This window comes from Cajanus cajan, chromosome 3 (assembly GCF_000230855.2).
Source record: "Cajanus cajan strain Asha chromosome 3, NIPB_CcT2T_4, whole genome shotgun sequence".
In the NCBI taxonomy this organism is placed as follows: Eukaryota; Viridiplantae; Streptophyta; class Magnoliopsida; order Fabales; family Fabaceae; genus Cajanus; species Cajanus cajan.
Window position 1 is genome coordinate 38,984,694 of NC_138519.1, and position 15,562 is coordinate 39,000,255.

Below are 15,562 nucleotides of genomic sequence, written 5' to 3' on the forward strand. Positions count from 1 at the left end.
AGTTTGGAAGGGTTGATGTATTTTTGTGGCCTTAGATATATTGATATACTATTGCTGTTTGGTGTAGAGGATATTTTCGCTGCAGTTTTGTTGTGCCATTATGACTACCATATTGACAGATTTAGATTTTATGATCTTCATAAAAGTTGTAGCCTTAGACGTTATCTTTCCAATTGAATTGGAATCAGGTAAAACGGAGGTCTAGAACTCCAGTTATAGCTACTTTGGTGATCAAAGGTCTAGCTGTAAGTGCCGAATATATCTGCTGCGGTTTTTGAAATTTTTAGCTAAGAAGAGGATCTTTTAGAATTTTATGTCTTCATAAGAGTTTTAACTTATTCTCTTAGCTTTCTTTTGAGATAGGTTTGAGATCATTTGGATGAGTATAACTCTCTAGGTATCATTTTCTTTGATCATTGTTGAAGGGATATGTATGGTGTCATGATATTTTTGAATCGTTAGACAATGCAAGGATAAAAATTGATTTTTGTCATGATTCTAAGATGTTAGGTGGATTGAGAGGTTGTTTAAGATTGTATGATGTTATGTGGTAAAGTTGATTCATGCTTTATGGTGTAAACGATGATTGATTCGTATATGCTTAGGGATAGTATATATGAAGATTTTAAAGTAGGTATTCTAATATGATTTGATATGCATGTATGTATATATGAGGATAGATGACTTTATGGATCAATTAGTGGATGTTTGTGTATTAATGAGATTGATCTTAGGATGTGATATCACCATATTAAGAGTTAAGTGTGAAGATATATCCAAGATAAATTTAGGATAGATTATCTAAGTATGATTTTTGACTGTATGAGATGAGTGTTCTAGGCCATGTAATTTTCTTGCGGAGGTATAACGTAGATCTATCTAAGATAGAAGTTGTGCTTAAGTGAGAGATACATGAGTCTATTAGCGAGGTTATGAGTTTCTTGGATTAGCTCATTGTTGTTGGATATTTATTGAGTAACTTTCTAAGATAACATTACCTTTGAACATATTGAGTAAGAAGAGTGTTATTTTTGTGTGAGATAGTAAGTGTGATAGTAGTTTCCAAATTCTTAAGGAAAGATCGACTAGTGCGCTAGTGTGAGCATTGGCCGATCTTAGTAAGCCTTTTGTGATATATAGTTATGCTTCTAAAGATATGTTTGGGAGGAGTATTGTGACAAGAAGGAAAGGTAGTAGGTTATGATTTTAGGCAATTGAAAATTCATGAGAGGAATTTTCTTATCTATGACCTTGAGTTAGTAGCTTTAATATTTATACTAAGATTTGGAGACATTATGTATATGATTCTAAGCTTGAAATATTTTTTGATCGTTAGAGCCTTAATTATCTGTTGACTGAGTAGTTAATTATGTGACTAAAGAGATAGTTTAATTTCTAGAGGACTAATATTTCAAACTTAGTTGTTAATTGAGTAAAGCTATTGTGGTGACCGATGTTTTGTGTAGGAAACCTTTATATTTATCTTCCCTTATGATTAGAGAGATGAATCCTTTTGGCTCAAATTAGAGATTTAAGTTTGGCTTATAAGGTTACTCTTAGTAGTGTGAGACTAAGTATGACTTGAGTAACGAATGGATTGTTGAAGGAAATTGGAGAAGCACAATTTTGGTGACAAGATATGAGGCTATAGGATAAGGTGATGGATAAGAGTTTGACTTGGGTGTAGATGGAGTGGTGAAATTAGAGATCTGATATGTATACCTAGTGAACTTACGCTTAGGTGCTTAATCTTTAGAGATGATCATAGAAGTAAAACCAATGTTGTAGCAGATGCCTTGATTATGATAACCTCTGGTATATCGTTTATGATGATTTAAGGGTTGGATTTGATTGAAGAATTTAGAGACTTATGCTTTGTGTGTGAGATTATCCTTAGGAGCATTGAATTGATTATGTTGAAAGTGACTAGTGAATTAATGGATGAGATTAGAGAAGCCTAGGAGTTAGAGTCTTTCTTAAAGAACCAAGTGGAAAAGATTGGTAGGAGTGTAGATAATTTTTTTTTGAGTAGAATCGATGTTATTTTGAGGTGCAAGAACAAATTTGGGTGCTTAGTAACCTTCAATTAAGAAAGATGATTTTAGAGGAAGGACATTCATTTAGGAGCTACTGAGATGTATCGGGACCTTAGGAGGATGTATCAGAGTGGTGCAGCGGAAGCATGGTGGCCTAAGGTGAAGAGAGGAGTAGAGAAATTGTATGCTCGAGTTTAGTATGCAAGAAGTCTTTTGGAATTTTGTAGCACTTAGACGTCCCATTTTGGAACTGTAATGGTGAGTGGATAGACCTTAATTGTAGGTTTGTCTGAGATACTTAAGAGATCGATTCTATTTGTGTTTTAGCGGATAGACTCGCCAAGTTTACTTGTTTTACCTTTAGATATCCTTTGGTGAAATTGATAGAGTTGTACATCAATAAGGTAGTGAGGTTGCATAAGGATTAGAAAGTAAGAAGAGAGAAGTCTACCATTACAAAAATTTCGGGGACGAAATTTCTTAAAGGAGGGGAGTATTGTAACACCCCAATTTTCAAAAAGGTTATTATTATTATTATTATATGGTATTTGGTCATAATTATTTTAATAATTATAGAGGAATATTGTTTTGTACGTTAAATAATTATTATTTTGGACAATTATTTTGTACGTATTAAATAAGTATTTTTATTAGCATTTTTAAATAAATATTTATATGTTTTAAGAGAAGGTTGATTTTATATGATATTTTGTTATTGAAATTATATTATTATATTTAGGATCAGAAATATATTATTATTATAGAGAAAAAATATTTTATAATATACATGTATTTATTTTATTTAATTATTTTGAGGAAAATTAGAAGTGGGTTAGAAGAGAAGGAAAATGGGTTGGGTTGACCCAGTCCAATGGATTAATTTTAAGAAAGGAGTCAGGTGGTGTTAACCTTATCTGCCTCATTTGCGTTCTGAAGGGTTAGGGAAAAAAACAGGAGAAACAAAGAGCTCTAAGGAAGAGTACTCAGGAACGATCTTAGATCACACCAAGACCATTCATCTTCTACTCATCCAGGTACGGGGGAGATGGGTTTCTTCATATGTGAATATAGGGGTGTTCGGGTAGTGAGGGCAATCCCTAAGTCCCTCTAGGAACTCTATTTAAAATTCTGAATGATTATCTGTGCAATCGATGTTCTAAATTCTTAATTCATTTGGAAGAACTTATTTCTTGAATTGTCTTTGAATTCCATTGGGGCTTTCTTGTTAATTCTTTATCCTTAAATTTGATGACTTGAATTTTATGTGTTAAGAAGAGTTTAGATTTTTTTTTGTAAAACCAATGGAAACCAATTTTTGAGGCTTGAGATGTGTATGGATTGATTTGGAACGTATGAAGAATATAAATGGAGTTAAACTGAACCAACGGGGTGTAGAAGTAGTGAAAATTGGTAAAAACCTTGTTGAAACTCGTAAAACGCAGGTTTAATTTCACAGAGGGGAGTCTGGACAGAGATTTGGGCGCTCAGCGCCAGTTTTGGGCGTCGGGCGTCGGGACCCCGACATACATTTGTAATTTTGCGATATCTTTCTGTGTAGTTATCTAAATCGAGTTCCGTTTGTTTTGTTAGAAACTAGACATCTGGGGATACCATTTAGACACAAGAATCGTGTAAAAATATTAATATTTGATCAAGTTATGTGAGTTGCAATTTGAGCCTTCCAATCTGGGTGCGAACCACAACATCAATTTTTGTGAGCCCTGAATGGTAACCTAAACGACTTTATTAGGATTTGTGTTCTTCATGAAAGTTGTATATATTGATGTTAGGATTCTAATGGAGTTGGGATCACTTAGAAAGGATATGTATATCTCGAGTTATGGTTAAATTATTAACTGAATGTCATAGATATTGTGATGTGTGTGAAGAATTATGTGAAATTTGTGGTCTATGATGTTGATAACTTAATGATAGGTACCTAGCATGTGAGGATGATATTGCATGGATTGTTATTGACATGTGATGATGTTATATAATGGAGATGCATTAATTATGAGTTACGTGGGATGCATGAGTTGCATGAGACTTATGAGTTGCATGTGGTGCTTGAGAAGCCAGACGTGGCTATATTGCATTGGAGCCTGGGCCCAGAGAGGGGTTGAGACAGGGGGACCATGATGGGAGGCATTCCATGCGTGGGCCGTTGGGTGTTTAACTGCGCAACTCACTGGCCACAGAGGGTTTAACGGTGGGTGGATTGCCTTTGCACGGGCCGCTGGGTGTTTAACCGTGCAACATACCGGCCCTGGGAGGGTGTGAGAACGGTATGCCCGCATTGACAACAACTAAGGGAATTGACGAGGTACGCCCATTGTGCGGAGTGCCAAGTTGAGACTCTTAGGAGAGGAGATGTGTATGAGCATATAGTGAGCATGTGTATGAAAGCTTGTATGATTGAAAAAAAATGATGTTTGGTAATTATACGAGATGTATTTGTTGTTTATAGTTAATGATGATATTTTGGTGCACGGTGTGGGGTGGGAATTGGGTAGCTCTATGTTCATATATGATGTTATCTATCTCTCACCGTCCTGTTTTTATGTGGTTTTCTTTTAGGTGAAGATGAAGGCACTCATAGTGTTGAGTTCTAAAGGGAAAGGGTTCTGCTCTGATAGGATGTGACATTGGGGCATGAATTTAGGATGCTTTAGTTATGAATTGTTATTTGTCGTTTGAGGAGACTTATTTTTAGGAGTTTTATATTCACCTTATATTTGTAAATTCTGGATCCCTTTCATTTTTCTTTAGAGACCTTGATAATTTTCTTTTAAGAGTAAAACTTTATTATTATTATTATTATTATTTCTATTTATTTCAAGACTTGTGAACCTATGAGTTTTTATTAAAATATGTGGACCCTTCTTGATGTTATATTTATTGAATTATTCTTATTGTTGTTACTTATCTATTATGGGGTAGAAGGGTGTCACACAACCTGTTTTGAATCTGGTACGGCCCGTTCTGGATCCTTTCATCATGTGTTAAATTCACATCTGGAACGACCCTTTCTTAAACCAGAACGGCATGTTCTAGAGTTGAGTTTAACTCATAACGGCCATGTTTGGAACGGCTCGTTCTTAAATCAGAACAGCCCGTTCCCAACTAGGGTTATAGGCCATTTTAGTATATTGGAACGACCCGTTCTAGGCTACTAAATCACCTTTATTGGGCTTTGAGCCTTCGTATAATCTGTGAAAATCGGGGTGTTACATTCATGAATTTCTTTAGTACCATCAAGATAATTCTCCTCCCTAATATTCTCAAGAATAATGATTTCTGGTTCTATAGTAAAACCTCTAACATTTCCCTCTAAAACCTCAACCTCTTCCCTGTTTGGCTTTTAAAAAACAATGCCAACTTGCCCCTTTCATCTTCAACTTGTCTTGATAAAACACCCTCTTGATTTGTGATGGAACTACTTGAAGGAGATTGATGTTCTTCAAGTAAATCCATGCTAAGTCCCGTCTTCTCTTGAGGTTGACTCGTCCAAATGATGAAGAACACCTTTGAAGGAAGCTTCAATGGTGAAGAAGAACTAAGGAGGTTCGACCACTCCAAGAAGATCAAGAAGCTTGAGGAACCTAACTCAAAGGTTGAAGTACCTTTGAGAGAAAACCTAGGGAGAATATTCTCCACGGTTTTGGTGACTTTGAGAAGAGAGAAATTCTAAAGAATTTTCATATTTCATTCATAAAAAGTGTCTACAAATGAAAGGTTTAGGAATATATAGAAGTAGAAAGCTTGTAGAGGAAGCTAAGCTTAATCATGGTTCAAGTGAACCATGGTTGGCTTAACTTGACCGTCCACTCTAGTTTAGGAGGCTTGTGGAGCAAGCTTCTGTCTTAGCTTGCTTCGGAAGCAAGCTAAGTTAGAAGCTTGTAGCACAAGCTTCCTAAGGCTCCAAGGTTCATGAAGCAATTCTGGCCAAATGAGAGAGCTAGGCGGCCTTGAGCTTGTTTCTCCACTTAATTTATTTCAAAGATTTTGGATTTGGTTTAGCTAGGTTCATCCAATGATGGTGAGACCTAGCTAAATCAATTCCTTGAAAAATATGGAGCAAAACAAGTCCAATATGTAAAATTTGGCCTAGGCACAATTCTGGCCCAATTGTTAAACACACCACTACTAGAAAAATTAATATTTGTGACGAATTTTGTGACAGAAAAAATAGCATCGCTAATAGTGACGCATTTTGTGAGGGAATTTTAAGTTTTGTGACGGACTAGAATTTATTGAATTTTGTGACGGATTTTGTGACGGAATATATCCTGTCTCTAAAAATCTGTCACAAAATTCGTCACTGAATCAAAACAAAAAAAATTTGTGACGGATTTTGTGACGGAAAATTTTCGTCTCTAAAAATCAGTCACAAATTTCATCGCTAAATAAAAAAAAATGTTTGTGACGGATTTTGTGACGGAATGGACTTCGTCTCTAAAAAATCCGTTACAAATTTTGTCACTAAAATGAAAAAATTTAGTGACGGATTGTCCCCTCTCAAAATTTTGTCACAAATAGGTTATTTAAGTTAACATACTATAATTTTTATTAATGTAACAAATGATATATATTTATTATTACTAAATAAATAAAATTTATATATTATTAATAATTTAATATTGCTAATAAATTAATATCAATAATATTTTTAGTATATTTATAGATAAATTGATAATTTGATAAAAATAACTTAATATATATTAATATACTTTTACAAAAATATAAATATAGTAGATATATAAGATATGTATATTTATATTTTTGTAAAAGTATATTAATATATAATAAGTTATATTTATCAAATTATTAGTTTATGTATAAATATACAACAGAACAATCAAAAAGTAAAATATAAACTTACATAGTTTATTTGTTTCTCTCAGGTTCTCTTAAGAACCCACAGAGTACTCTAATTCATACAATAAACATCTTACTCATATAATTGTCTCTTACAATTGCATTCCCTTATGGTGTGTTTGGATGAGTAATTTTACAAATTCAAGGAATTTGAAATTCTTGATATTTGAATTACTTTGATTTCAATTTCTATCATTGTTAAAATATTTTGTTTGGATAAGTCAATTCAATTTTTTTTAAATTTTAAATTGTTAATTTGGATATGATAATATGATTCTATCATGATAAAATTGCTTTTAAAAAGATATTTATATGTTGAGATTTTTAAATAAAATTTTATAAAAAAAATGTTAACCAATTTTTAAATATTTAATAATTTTAAAAATTAATTTAGATAATATTTAATAATTTTTAAAGTATTTTTGAATATTCAATAATTAAAAATATGAAGATATAAGATAAAATATATAAGTGAAATAAGGGGAAAAAATATGAGGAATTTCAACACCTAGGAATTCTCTTTCCTCGTGTTGAGAATCACAGACCACCAAGGAGAACAACAATTTCTCCTTTACAGATCCATAGAAAAGATGAATGAAGTATAACAACTCTCTTTGAAGAGCGGATTTTACACTTGTTGATCTTAGTATAACTCTTTAGATAATTTGCAAATGATTTTTGGCCAAGTGATTGTAAAGATAGTTTTTCACAATTGAGTTTGTAACCTTTGTCTGAAAAATTATTAGTATTTATAGATGATTGTTTCATAGGTCATAACTTTTCATGAAGAGTTGTGACTTTCTAAAATTTTCCAGAAAATAGGCTCTGGTAATCGATTACAACACTTGGTAATCGATTACAATGGTTTAGTTTCAAAATGATTGGAATGTTGTAAAGTTTAAATTTAAATTTTGAAATTTTCATCTTCTGGTAATCGATTACATGGAATGGGTAATCGATTACCAGAGCACGTTTAAAAGAGTGACTTTGAACATATAATATTCATCCTTTGGTAATCGATTACATGTAATGGTAATCGATTACCAGTCTCTTAAAAACAATAATTGCCTTATGAAAACTTAAAATATTGAAAACCTTTATTTTCAAAACCTTATTAATATAAATCATATTTGAGTTTTCTTTGAAATTCTTTATTTTAAATGGCCAAGAACTTTATGCAATATTCTCTCCCCCTTTGGCAACATCAAAAGGAATGAGACAATATATAAAAAAAATTGAATAAGATAAACAAACACCATTCAGAAACAAAAGTAAAATATGTCCTATGAGCAAAATAGTTAGAGTCAAGCGAGCAGAATTAATCTAAAACATACTAATCAAAGATCCAAAAATTGACTAAAAAATAGTCCAAAACATAAGATAAACTAAAATAGCAAATAACAGAATCAGAGTCAACTAGCTACTCGGAAGGGCGTCTAAGAGATTTTACTTCCTCCTCAAGACGAGTCATGCGAGTGTCAAGAGAATCAAAACGTTCACCAACATAGAACCGGAGATCTCTAATTTCATTGAGAACATCCAAGAGAAGTGCTGATGAAGGATCTTGAGGAGGTGGTGACGGAGTTCGATCGTCAGTGTCTACTGCTTGAAAATCCCGCTTCCTGACCCAGGTGTTGTCCAGTGCTTTCTTGTACCCAAAGGAAGCAATTGCATTTGCTCCAATCTCAAAGACCCTCTTAACTGGAACCCAGGTTTCATCTTCCAAAGGAACTTTAAAATGTTCCAAAATAGTAGTTACAAAATGTGGGTATGGAAGAGAAGCATTAACCCACAAGGCCTTCTTCATTCGACTCCTAATCAGATGAGCCCAGCTAAATTCCCGGCTAGTGATTAGAGCCCATATCAAAATTAAGTCCTCTTCTGAAGCCTGTGCAAGGTTAGTCGTGCGTGGAAGCAGTACCCGAACAATTATGTAATGCATGATTCTATAATCAAACTTCATTGAGCCAGCCAATAATCTTCCAGTCATGTCAACATTATCCACACAAATCATACTTCGGGCATTGGGATGGGAATATTCTAGTTTCCATGTATCCGGAATCGTTCCCTCAAACAGAGTACCTTGATCTTTTAATTTTGATAAATCCCGGAACAGAGACTGATTTATCACTATTGGAATCTTTTTAACCTCACTGTAAAAAACTCCATTCCTAATTTCCAAATTGCTGTAAAAGACCCTAACTAATTCTGGATAAACAGGGTTTTTCATAGCCATAAAATCTACTAACCCAGAATTCTTAAAAATCGTATAACACTCAAAAGATTCATCCTCAAAAAAATCAATACTGATATATTTGGGATCAACAATATTTGTCTCAGAAAATAACTGGTAGTACTTATCTCGTTTTTCGTCTGTGGAGAACAAAGCGAGAGCACGTCCAGCGTACGGAATGGGATTCATAGGAGTAGGGGCGTCGTCGGAGGGAGGTTGTTGGCGGCGCTTGGCGGTGGTTGAACGAGACGAAGAACCCTTATGACGTTTGGATGATTCTGCCATTTGAGTGTTTGTTTTGAAAAATGCAATCGGTAGAGTTGAAGAGACTTGAAAACGATGAAGAATGGAACAAACGGGGCTCAATTTGGTTAAGATTTGAGGAAGATATGGGGATTTGAAGATCTAAGGGCGCGAAGGGTTTTGGGTTTTCTTTCGTGAGGAAGAAGACGAACTGCACGAATATAAGTGCAGATGCGCCGTGTAATCGATTACATGCATATGGTAATCGATTACACCCTTTTCAGATTCTGTGCATTTTGCCCCTGGTAATCGATTACATTACATGGTAATCGATTACACTTTACCCAGATAAGTGAATTAGCACTGGTAATACTCTGTAATCGATTACATATATCAGAACAAGCAAACACGCACTGGTAATCGATTACATGACCATGGTAGGCCACTAAACCAAAAGCTATAGCTGATAGTCAGGGCGCAACTCTTTTTACTTAAGAGCGTAGAAGCCCAAGTTTGAGAACTGCCCGTTTTGGGCTACTTAAAAATCAAAATATTACAAAAATTAATTTTCATAAATATTCATTATTAAAATACTAATAATTATTAAAAACCTTTAAAACATTCTATAAAAGTCATTAAAATAACTATAAGAAGATAATGTCCACAAATATAAAATAAATAATAATTAACTAATTTAGTTATTTATTGAAAAATATCTTTCTAATTTCATAATTTTTAATTTTTAATTTTAAAATTTAAATTTTTAGTTAAAAATTAAAAATTTCTTATTTTTTGATAATAAAATAATATCCTTTAATTTCTTAATTTTTATGCTTAAAAGCAAACTTATAAAATAATCTAATTTAGATTTATGAAAGAAATAAGCACAACCTAAAAAATGGAGATATTTTATTTTGCATGAAAGTTATTAATATGACAGGTATTACTCGATCTTGTGTTTTCAAGTATCCTAATATTGTGAAAAATATGAGTTAAAATTGATTTAAATGAATAAATATTAGAACTATATATTCAAATGTATCACAAAGAAAAAGGAAGGGAAATAACATACACTACAAGAAAAACCCAAAATATCATTATTAATTAAAATAAGGGAGGAAAAAGTTAATTTATGTTAAGCAAATTAATTATATGCGTCTATCATTTGTTTCTAATTAATTGCATCCAATATATACTATGTCATTTTTATGAAAAATGAATTTCATTCATCTTTGATTTTGAAAATAAGAATTTTTCAATTCATTTTTTAAAATTATTACTTAAAGTTGATATATATTTTAAATCATAGTGTGCATGATATTTAATTTTAAAATATATATATTTCAAAAGTTGAAATGAAATAAGAGATCAAACATGTTTAATTCAAATCAAAACTCATCTATTTGTGGAATTAAATAAATATTCATACATCTCATGTAACAAGGAATACAACAGAACAATCAAAAAGCAAAATATAAACTTGTATAGTTTGTTTGTTTCTCTTATGGTTCTCTTAAGAACCCACAGAGCACTCTAATCCATACAATAAACATCTGACTCATATAATTGTCTCTTACAATTACAAATGCATTCCCTTAGGTTTCTCATAGGAACCATAGAGATATTAAAATTATACATTTATATTTAAATATAAGAAAACTAACAAAAGAAGCATGTATATCCAGAACGGCCCGTTCTGGAATCACATTTTAAGGTACAACAGTCATGTCTGGAACAGCCCGTTCCCAAAGTGGAACGGACCGTTCTGTATTGGCGTAGTGATCATAAATTCATGTGTTAGAACGGTCTGTTTCGCTTTAATTTTAATAGGCTATTTTAGTAGTCTAGAACTAGAGCTGTCAAAACGGGCTACTCGGCCCGGCCCGGCCCGGCCCACCACGGGTTGGCCATTTGGTGGGCCAACCCAACCCGGCTCACTTATTAGTGAGCTCAAAAAAATCGAGCCCGGCCCGGTCCACCACGGGTTGGTGGGTTAAACGGGTTGGCTCACCTTAAAAAAAAAAATTTATTTATTTTTCTTAATATACAACTAAAGCCCAAAAATTTAAACTTATTTTAAAAATCTGAGATTCTTAATTAAGACATCCTTAAATGAATTATTCATCCCAAACATTAAATGATAATTTTAAATACAATCAAATCAAATCTAAATAATCTCAAATAGATAAATATAATCCAAAATTATCTTAAACTTCAAATACAATCCAAAATCACAAACATTACATATCACAATCTAACATTAAATTATTATTGTCTCATGTTGGACTGCACCATGACCCAATAATTTTTTATAATCTTTTGGTTTAATAATGTCTAAAATTGGCATGAATTTGGCTTAGTTTTTTTCATTTTTGGGCTCCCGCTATTTTTTGGGCTCCCGCTATTTTTTTGGGTTTATGAATTTGGCTCATAAACCCGCTCAGAGAGGAACCAGGGGAAACCCTAAACATGTTAAAACAACACATCTCCTTCCGAAAGACATCTCATAAGAGCTCTTGCCCTCGCCAGCCACGACGCCTCCCTCGCCAGCCACGACGCCTCCTTCTCTGTTAGGTATTTCATCGATTCTCTATTCTGTTTGTGGCTTTCTTCACTTGTCTCAGCCATTGTCATTTCCTCCGTTCGAGTTCCCTTTCGTCTTCTTCACTTGTCTCAGCCATTGTCGTTTCCTCAGTCTTCGCGGATGCCATTGGGTTAGGGTTTTGTCGCGGACGCCACCGCCATTGTCGAGCAAGTCGTCGCCTCCCGTGATGCTGTAACCCAGAACCAGAAACAGAACAGAGGCAACGAGGTTTCACCCTCCTACCTTAGACGCATCGCCAGAACCCTAGTCAAATCGAAGCGTTACCACCACGCTCTTGAGGTTCCATTTTCATTTTCATTTACTAAAAGAAAAACTTATTTCATTTTTTTTTCTCTTAGAAGTGTTTATGAAAATGTTTATTTGAACATGCTTATAGTATTGTTACTTGACAAGAAAGGAGAAAAGAAAAAAGATTTAGATTTACAATTTTGGCATTGGTTTTATTCTTTTGGCTAATTACTAAGGTATGTTGTTTACTACAGAGACTACAATCGTTATTTGAGGAGCAACAATCTCAAACAACAGAATCCATAGATTGAGGTTGGTGAATTTGATGCAAAAGTAAAATTCCTATAACCTATTTTTCTACTGTTCTTCATGTTGCCTTTTCTCTTTATTAAACATTGCTATATGCGTTTCTCATAAATACTTTATTAGATTATTCAGTGCAGTTGTGCATTAGCTTATGCATTATATGCCAACCAACACAAATGAATTAGTTTGTTTACACCATCATTACATAATGTATTTGCTCTTGCATTTATGTTCTAGGTATTAAAGAGACTCATGTAGCTAGAGGAAACTTGGTACCTAGATTTAAATCAAAACCAATTTTCAAGCAAAAGAGCGTTGGAATTTTTTTTCCAGAGACGTCGGAGGTTTGGATGCATGATGCAGGGAGTATGGTAAATAACAATCAATAACTCTTCTTGGGAAGTTCAGATTACAGCCCCTAGAAGTGCATGTTGACACCACCTGCAATATTGTGAGCTATTCACTGTGTTAGTTTGTATCATTTTAAAATTACATTAAGGAAAATAGACATTTTGATATAAAAAACAAATGTGAGACAATAAGATTATATGCTGAATTGTTGTGGTTATGTTGAGAGTTGGGGAGTGGTTGGGAAGTGCAATTTAAAACTATATAATGAGTTTAACTAAATGTGTGACTGTGCTAGTCCATGGAGGATTTAAAAAATCCAACACTGATTGCTTAGTAACATTGGTGTTAAAATGTTTTCTATGTATAGTCACTAAGCAAAATAGAATTTAACTTTGAGCTTGCTGTAAAACAATATTATAGATATTGAACTTATTCCCTAAGACAGAAAATGATGAATAACTGCATGCAAGTCAACTTTATTATGTATCAATATATAATATATAATAGAATCATGATTGATCCATATGGTGGCTCTTGTTAACAAGGCTGGTAATCTGGCAATGAAGAGAATAATTGTTGGAAGGAGACATGATTTATCTCAAGATCACATGAACGAGCATGCTGAAGACTGGTGGAAAGTACATTGGTTGCCTGAAGAAATAAATAAGCTTGCCGTCAAAATGTCTGATTTTGAGGTGCTTTAGATTTGTGTCCTTGTTTACTTATTCTTAATCTTTGTAATTGACAAGAGCTTTTTTCTTTAGGTTTATGTTTGTGTCCCTTTCCCTTATCATCGCATCTATAATGTCTTAATCCCAGCTTTTACTATCCTATGGTTGGGAGGGGATATCTTATCCTCCATGTCTTCTTGCAAGTAATTTTTTTTTCTCTATGACCTATCTTTTAGCTTTTCCTTGAATTTCTGGGCATGCATGCAGGAAGCAGTCAACATGGTGCAACCTTCGTTAAGAAGAGATGGGTTCTCTCCTATTCCTGATGTGAAATGGGAAGACGTAGGAGGGCTTGATCTTTTAAGACAGGAGTTTGAACGTTATATTGTAAGGCGTATAAAATATCCTGAAGATTATGAGGTAATAATTGAATACTAACTTTTTAATATTGCATTTTGTGTTGAATTTTATTTCTTTTCTAATTTCCTTGTCTCTTGATTTCTTATAAATGGCTTTTTTCTTTTCACAATTCACACTACCCAAATCTTGTTGAAATTTATGTGCATGTGTGGCTGGATCTATATTTTCTGCATCTCCGTTCTAGGGCAATGATTTCGAGTAGCTGTAATATGTTAGAATCCATTTTCAAGGTATGGGACTTGTGGTCCACAGTATGAAATTCTAATATGGGGTCTGTAAGGCCTTCGGTTCTTTAGTACTACATAGTTAGGTCCTGACACAGAAGTAGTTTGGTCTTGTTTAATTTCTCTTGATTTCCTCCCTAACTGATGATATCACTCTGTTTGCCGTTGAACAGAAGTTGTGATGGAATATGCTGCTATCGTGTTAATTGTGTAAATTTTAGAAATTTGTTTCTTAATACAAAGTCTGGTGATTGGCCAGAACTATCATTGTTTTTTTCCTCAAGTTAGAGAGTTACTGTGGTATGGGGATTTATGAAATAACTGATAATGATGGTGTTACATTGATCTAGATCAACGTAACAACTATATGCCCTTCCATATCATAAGTATTCACAAAATATCTGATCAATGCTCAATAATTTCATAGCTGTATATTTAAGTTTTCCTGATAAGTTTCTTGCTCTTTTTCTAGAAAATGATCAATTGATTTGTCTTTGGTTTTTCAAGAAAAAGTATAATGAGTTGTATATCACTATCTGATCACTGTTTTTGGATTCATTTTTTTTCAGGGACTTGGGATAGATCTCGAGATGGGATTTTTGCTTTATGGACCTCCTGGTTGTGGTAAAACGCTGATTGCAAAAGCTGTTGCCCATGTGGCAGGGGCTAATTTTATTCATGTTAAGGTATGTGTCTAAAAACTTCACCCTTTTATCATTAGTTTCGATAGTCTTACAGGACATTCCTCTGGTTTGAATAAATCATCTTGTAAATGATTAAATTGCTTTGTTTTTTTTTTTTTGGATTTTAGGGACCTTCACTTCTAAATAAATATGTTGGAGAAAGCGAACTTGCAGTTGACGAGACAGTGTTGGAAGAAGGTGATATAATGAAAATGTAAGATTTTTGAGCATGGTTTTTTTTATCTCAGTAGGAATTTTGTTATGAGTGATGGGGGAATGAAATTTGTGTTTTTCGCTATTACTGGGAAGTTGATGGTAGTTTCTTTGGTTGTTTGTAGTGATTTGGCTTGTCATATAGATGGTTTCATCGTGGCTGTGGCTCACACTCATGTTCTTAAGGAAGGTCCTGTCACAGGAAGGGCAACTGATGTTATTGTTACTGCAAATACTGCTGCTGAGGTGGCCTTGAGGCTTGTTAGGCCAAGAAAAAAGGTAATCAATTTTAAGAATTTTTTCCCCTGTATTTGAATTTTTGTATGATTTGATTTGGAATTTTCAACATGTTGCCTCTATTAATTGTATGTTTGGTAGATAGGTATAAGGTCATCACTATATAAGCAATCTAGCTTAGTAAAATTAGGTTGCTTCATGTGTATTGTTTGAAGGGGTTTCTTTGCCTAAATG

At 33.5% G+C, this 15,562-nt stretch overlaps 1 protein-coding gene across 1 annotated transcript; it reads left to right on the plus strand.

Annotated features, from left to right (window-relative positions):
• The first annotated feature begins 13,529 nt into the window (after positions 1–13,529).
• On the plus strand, positions 13,530–14,908 carry LOC145956555 (cell division control protein 48 homolog C-like). The gene is made up of 3 exons (XM_083072132.1): positions 13,530–13,575; positions 13,819–13,971; positions 14,765–14,908. Exons 1-3 carry the CDS (start codon positions 13,561–13,563, stop codon positions 14,891–14,893), a joined length of 297 nt encoding a protein of 98 aa, XP_082928258.1. The 5' UTR covers positions 13,530–13,560; the 3' UTR covers positions 14,894–14,908.
• Positions 14,909–15,562: the final 654 nt, after the last annotated feature.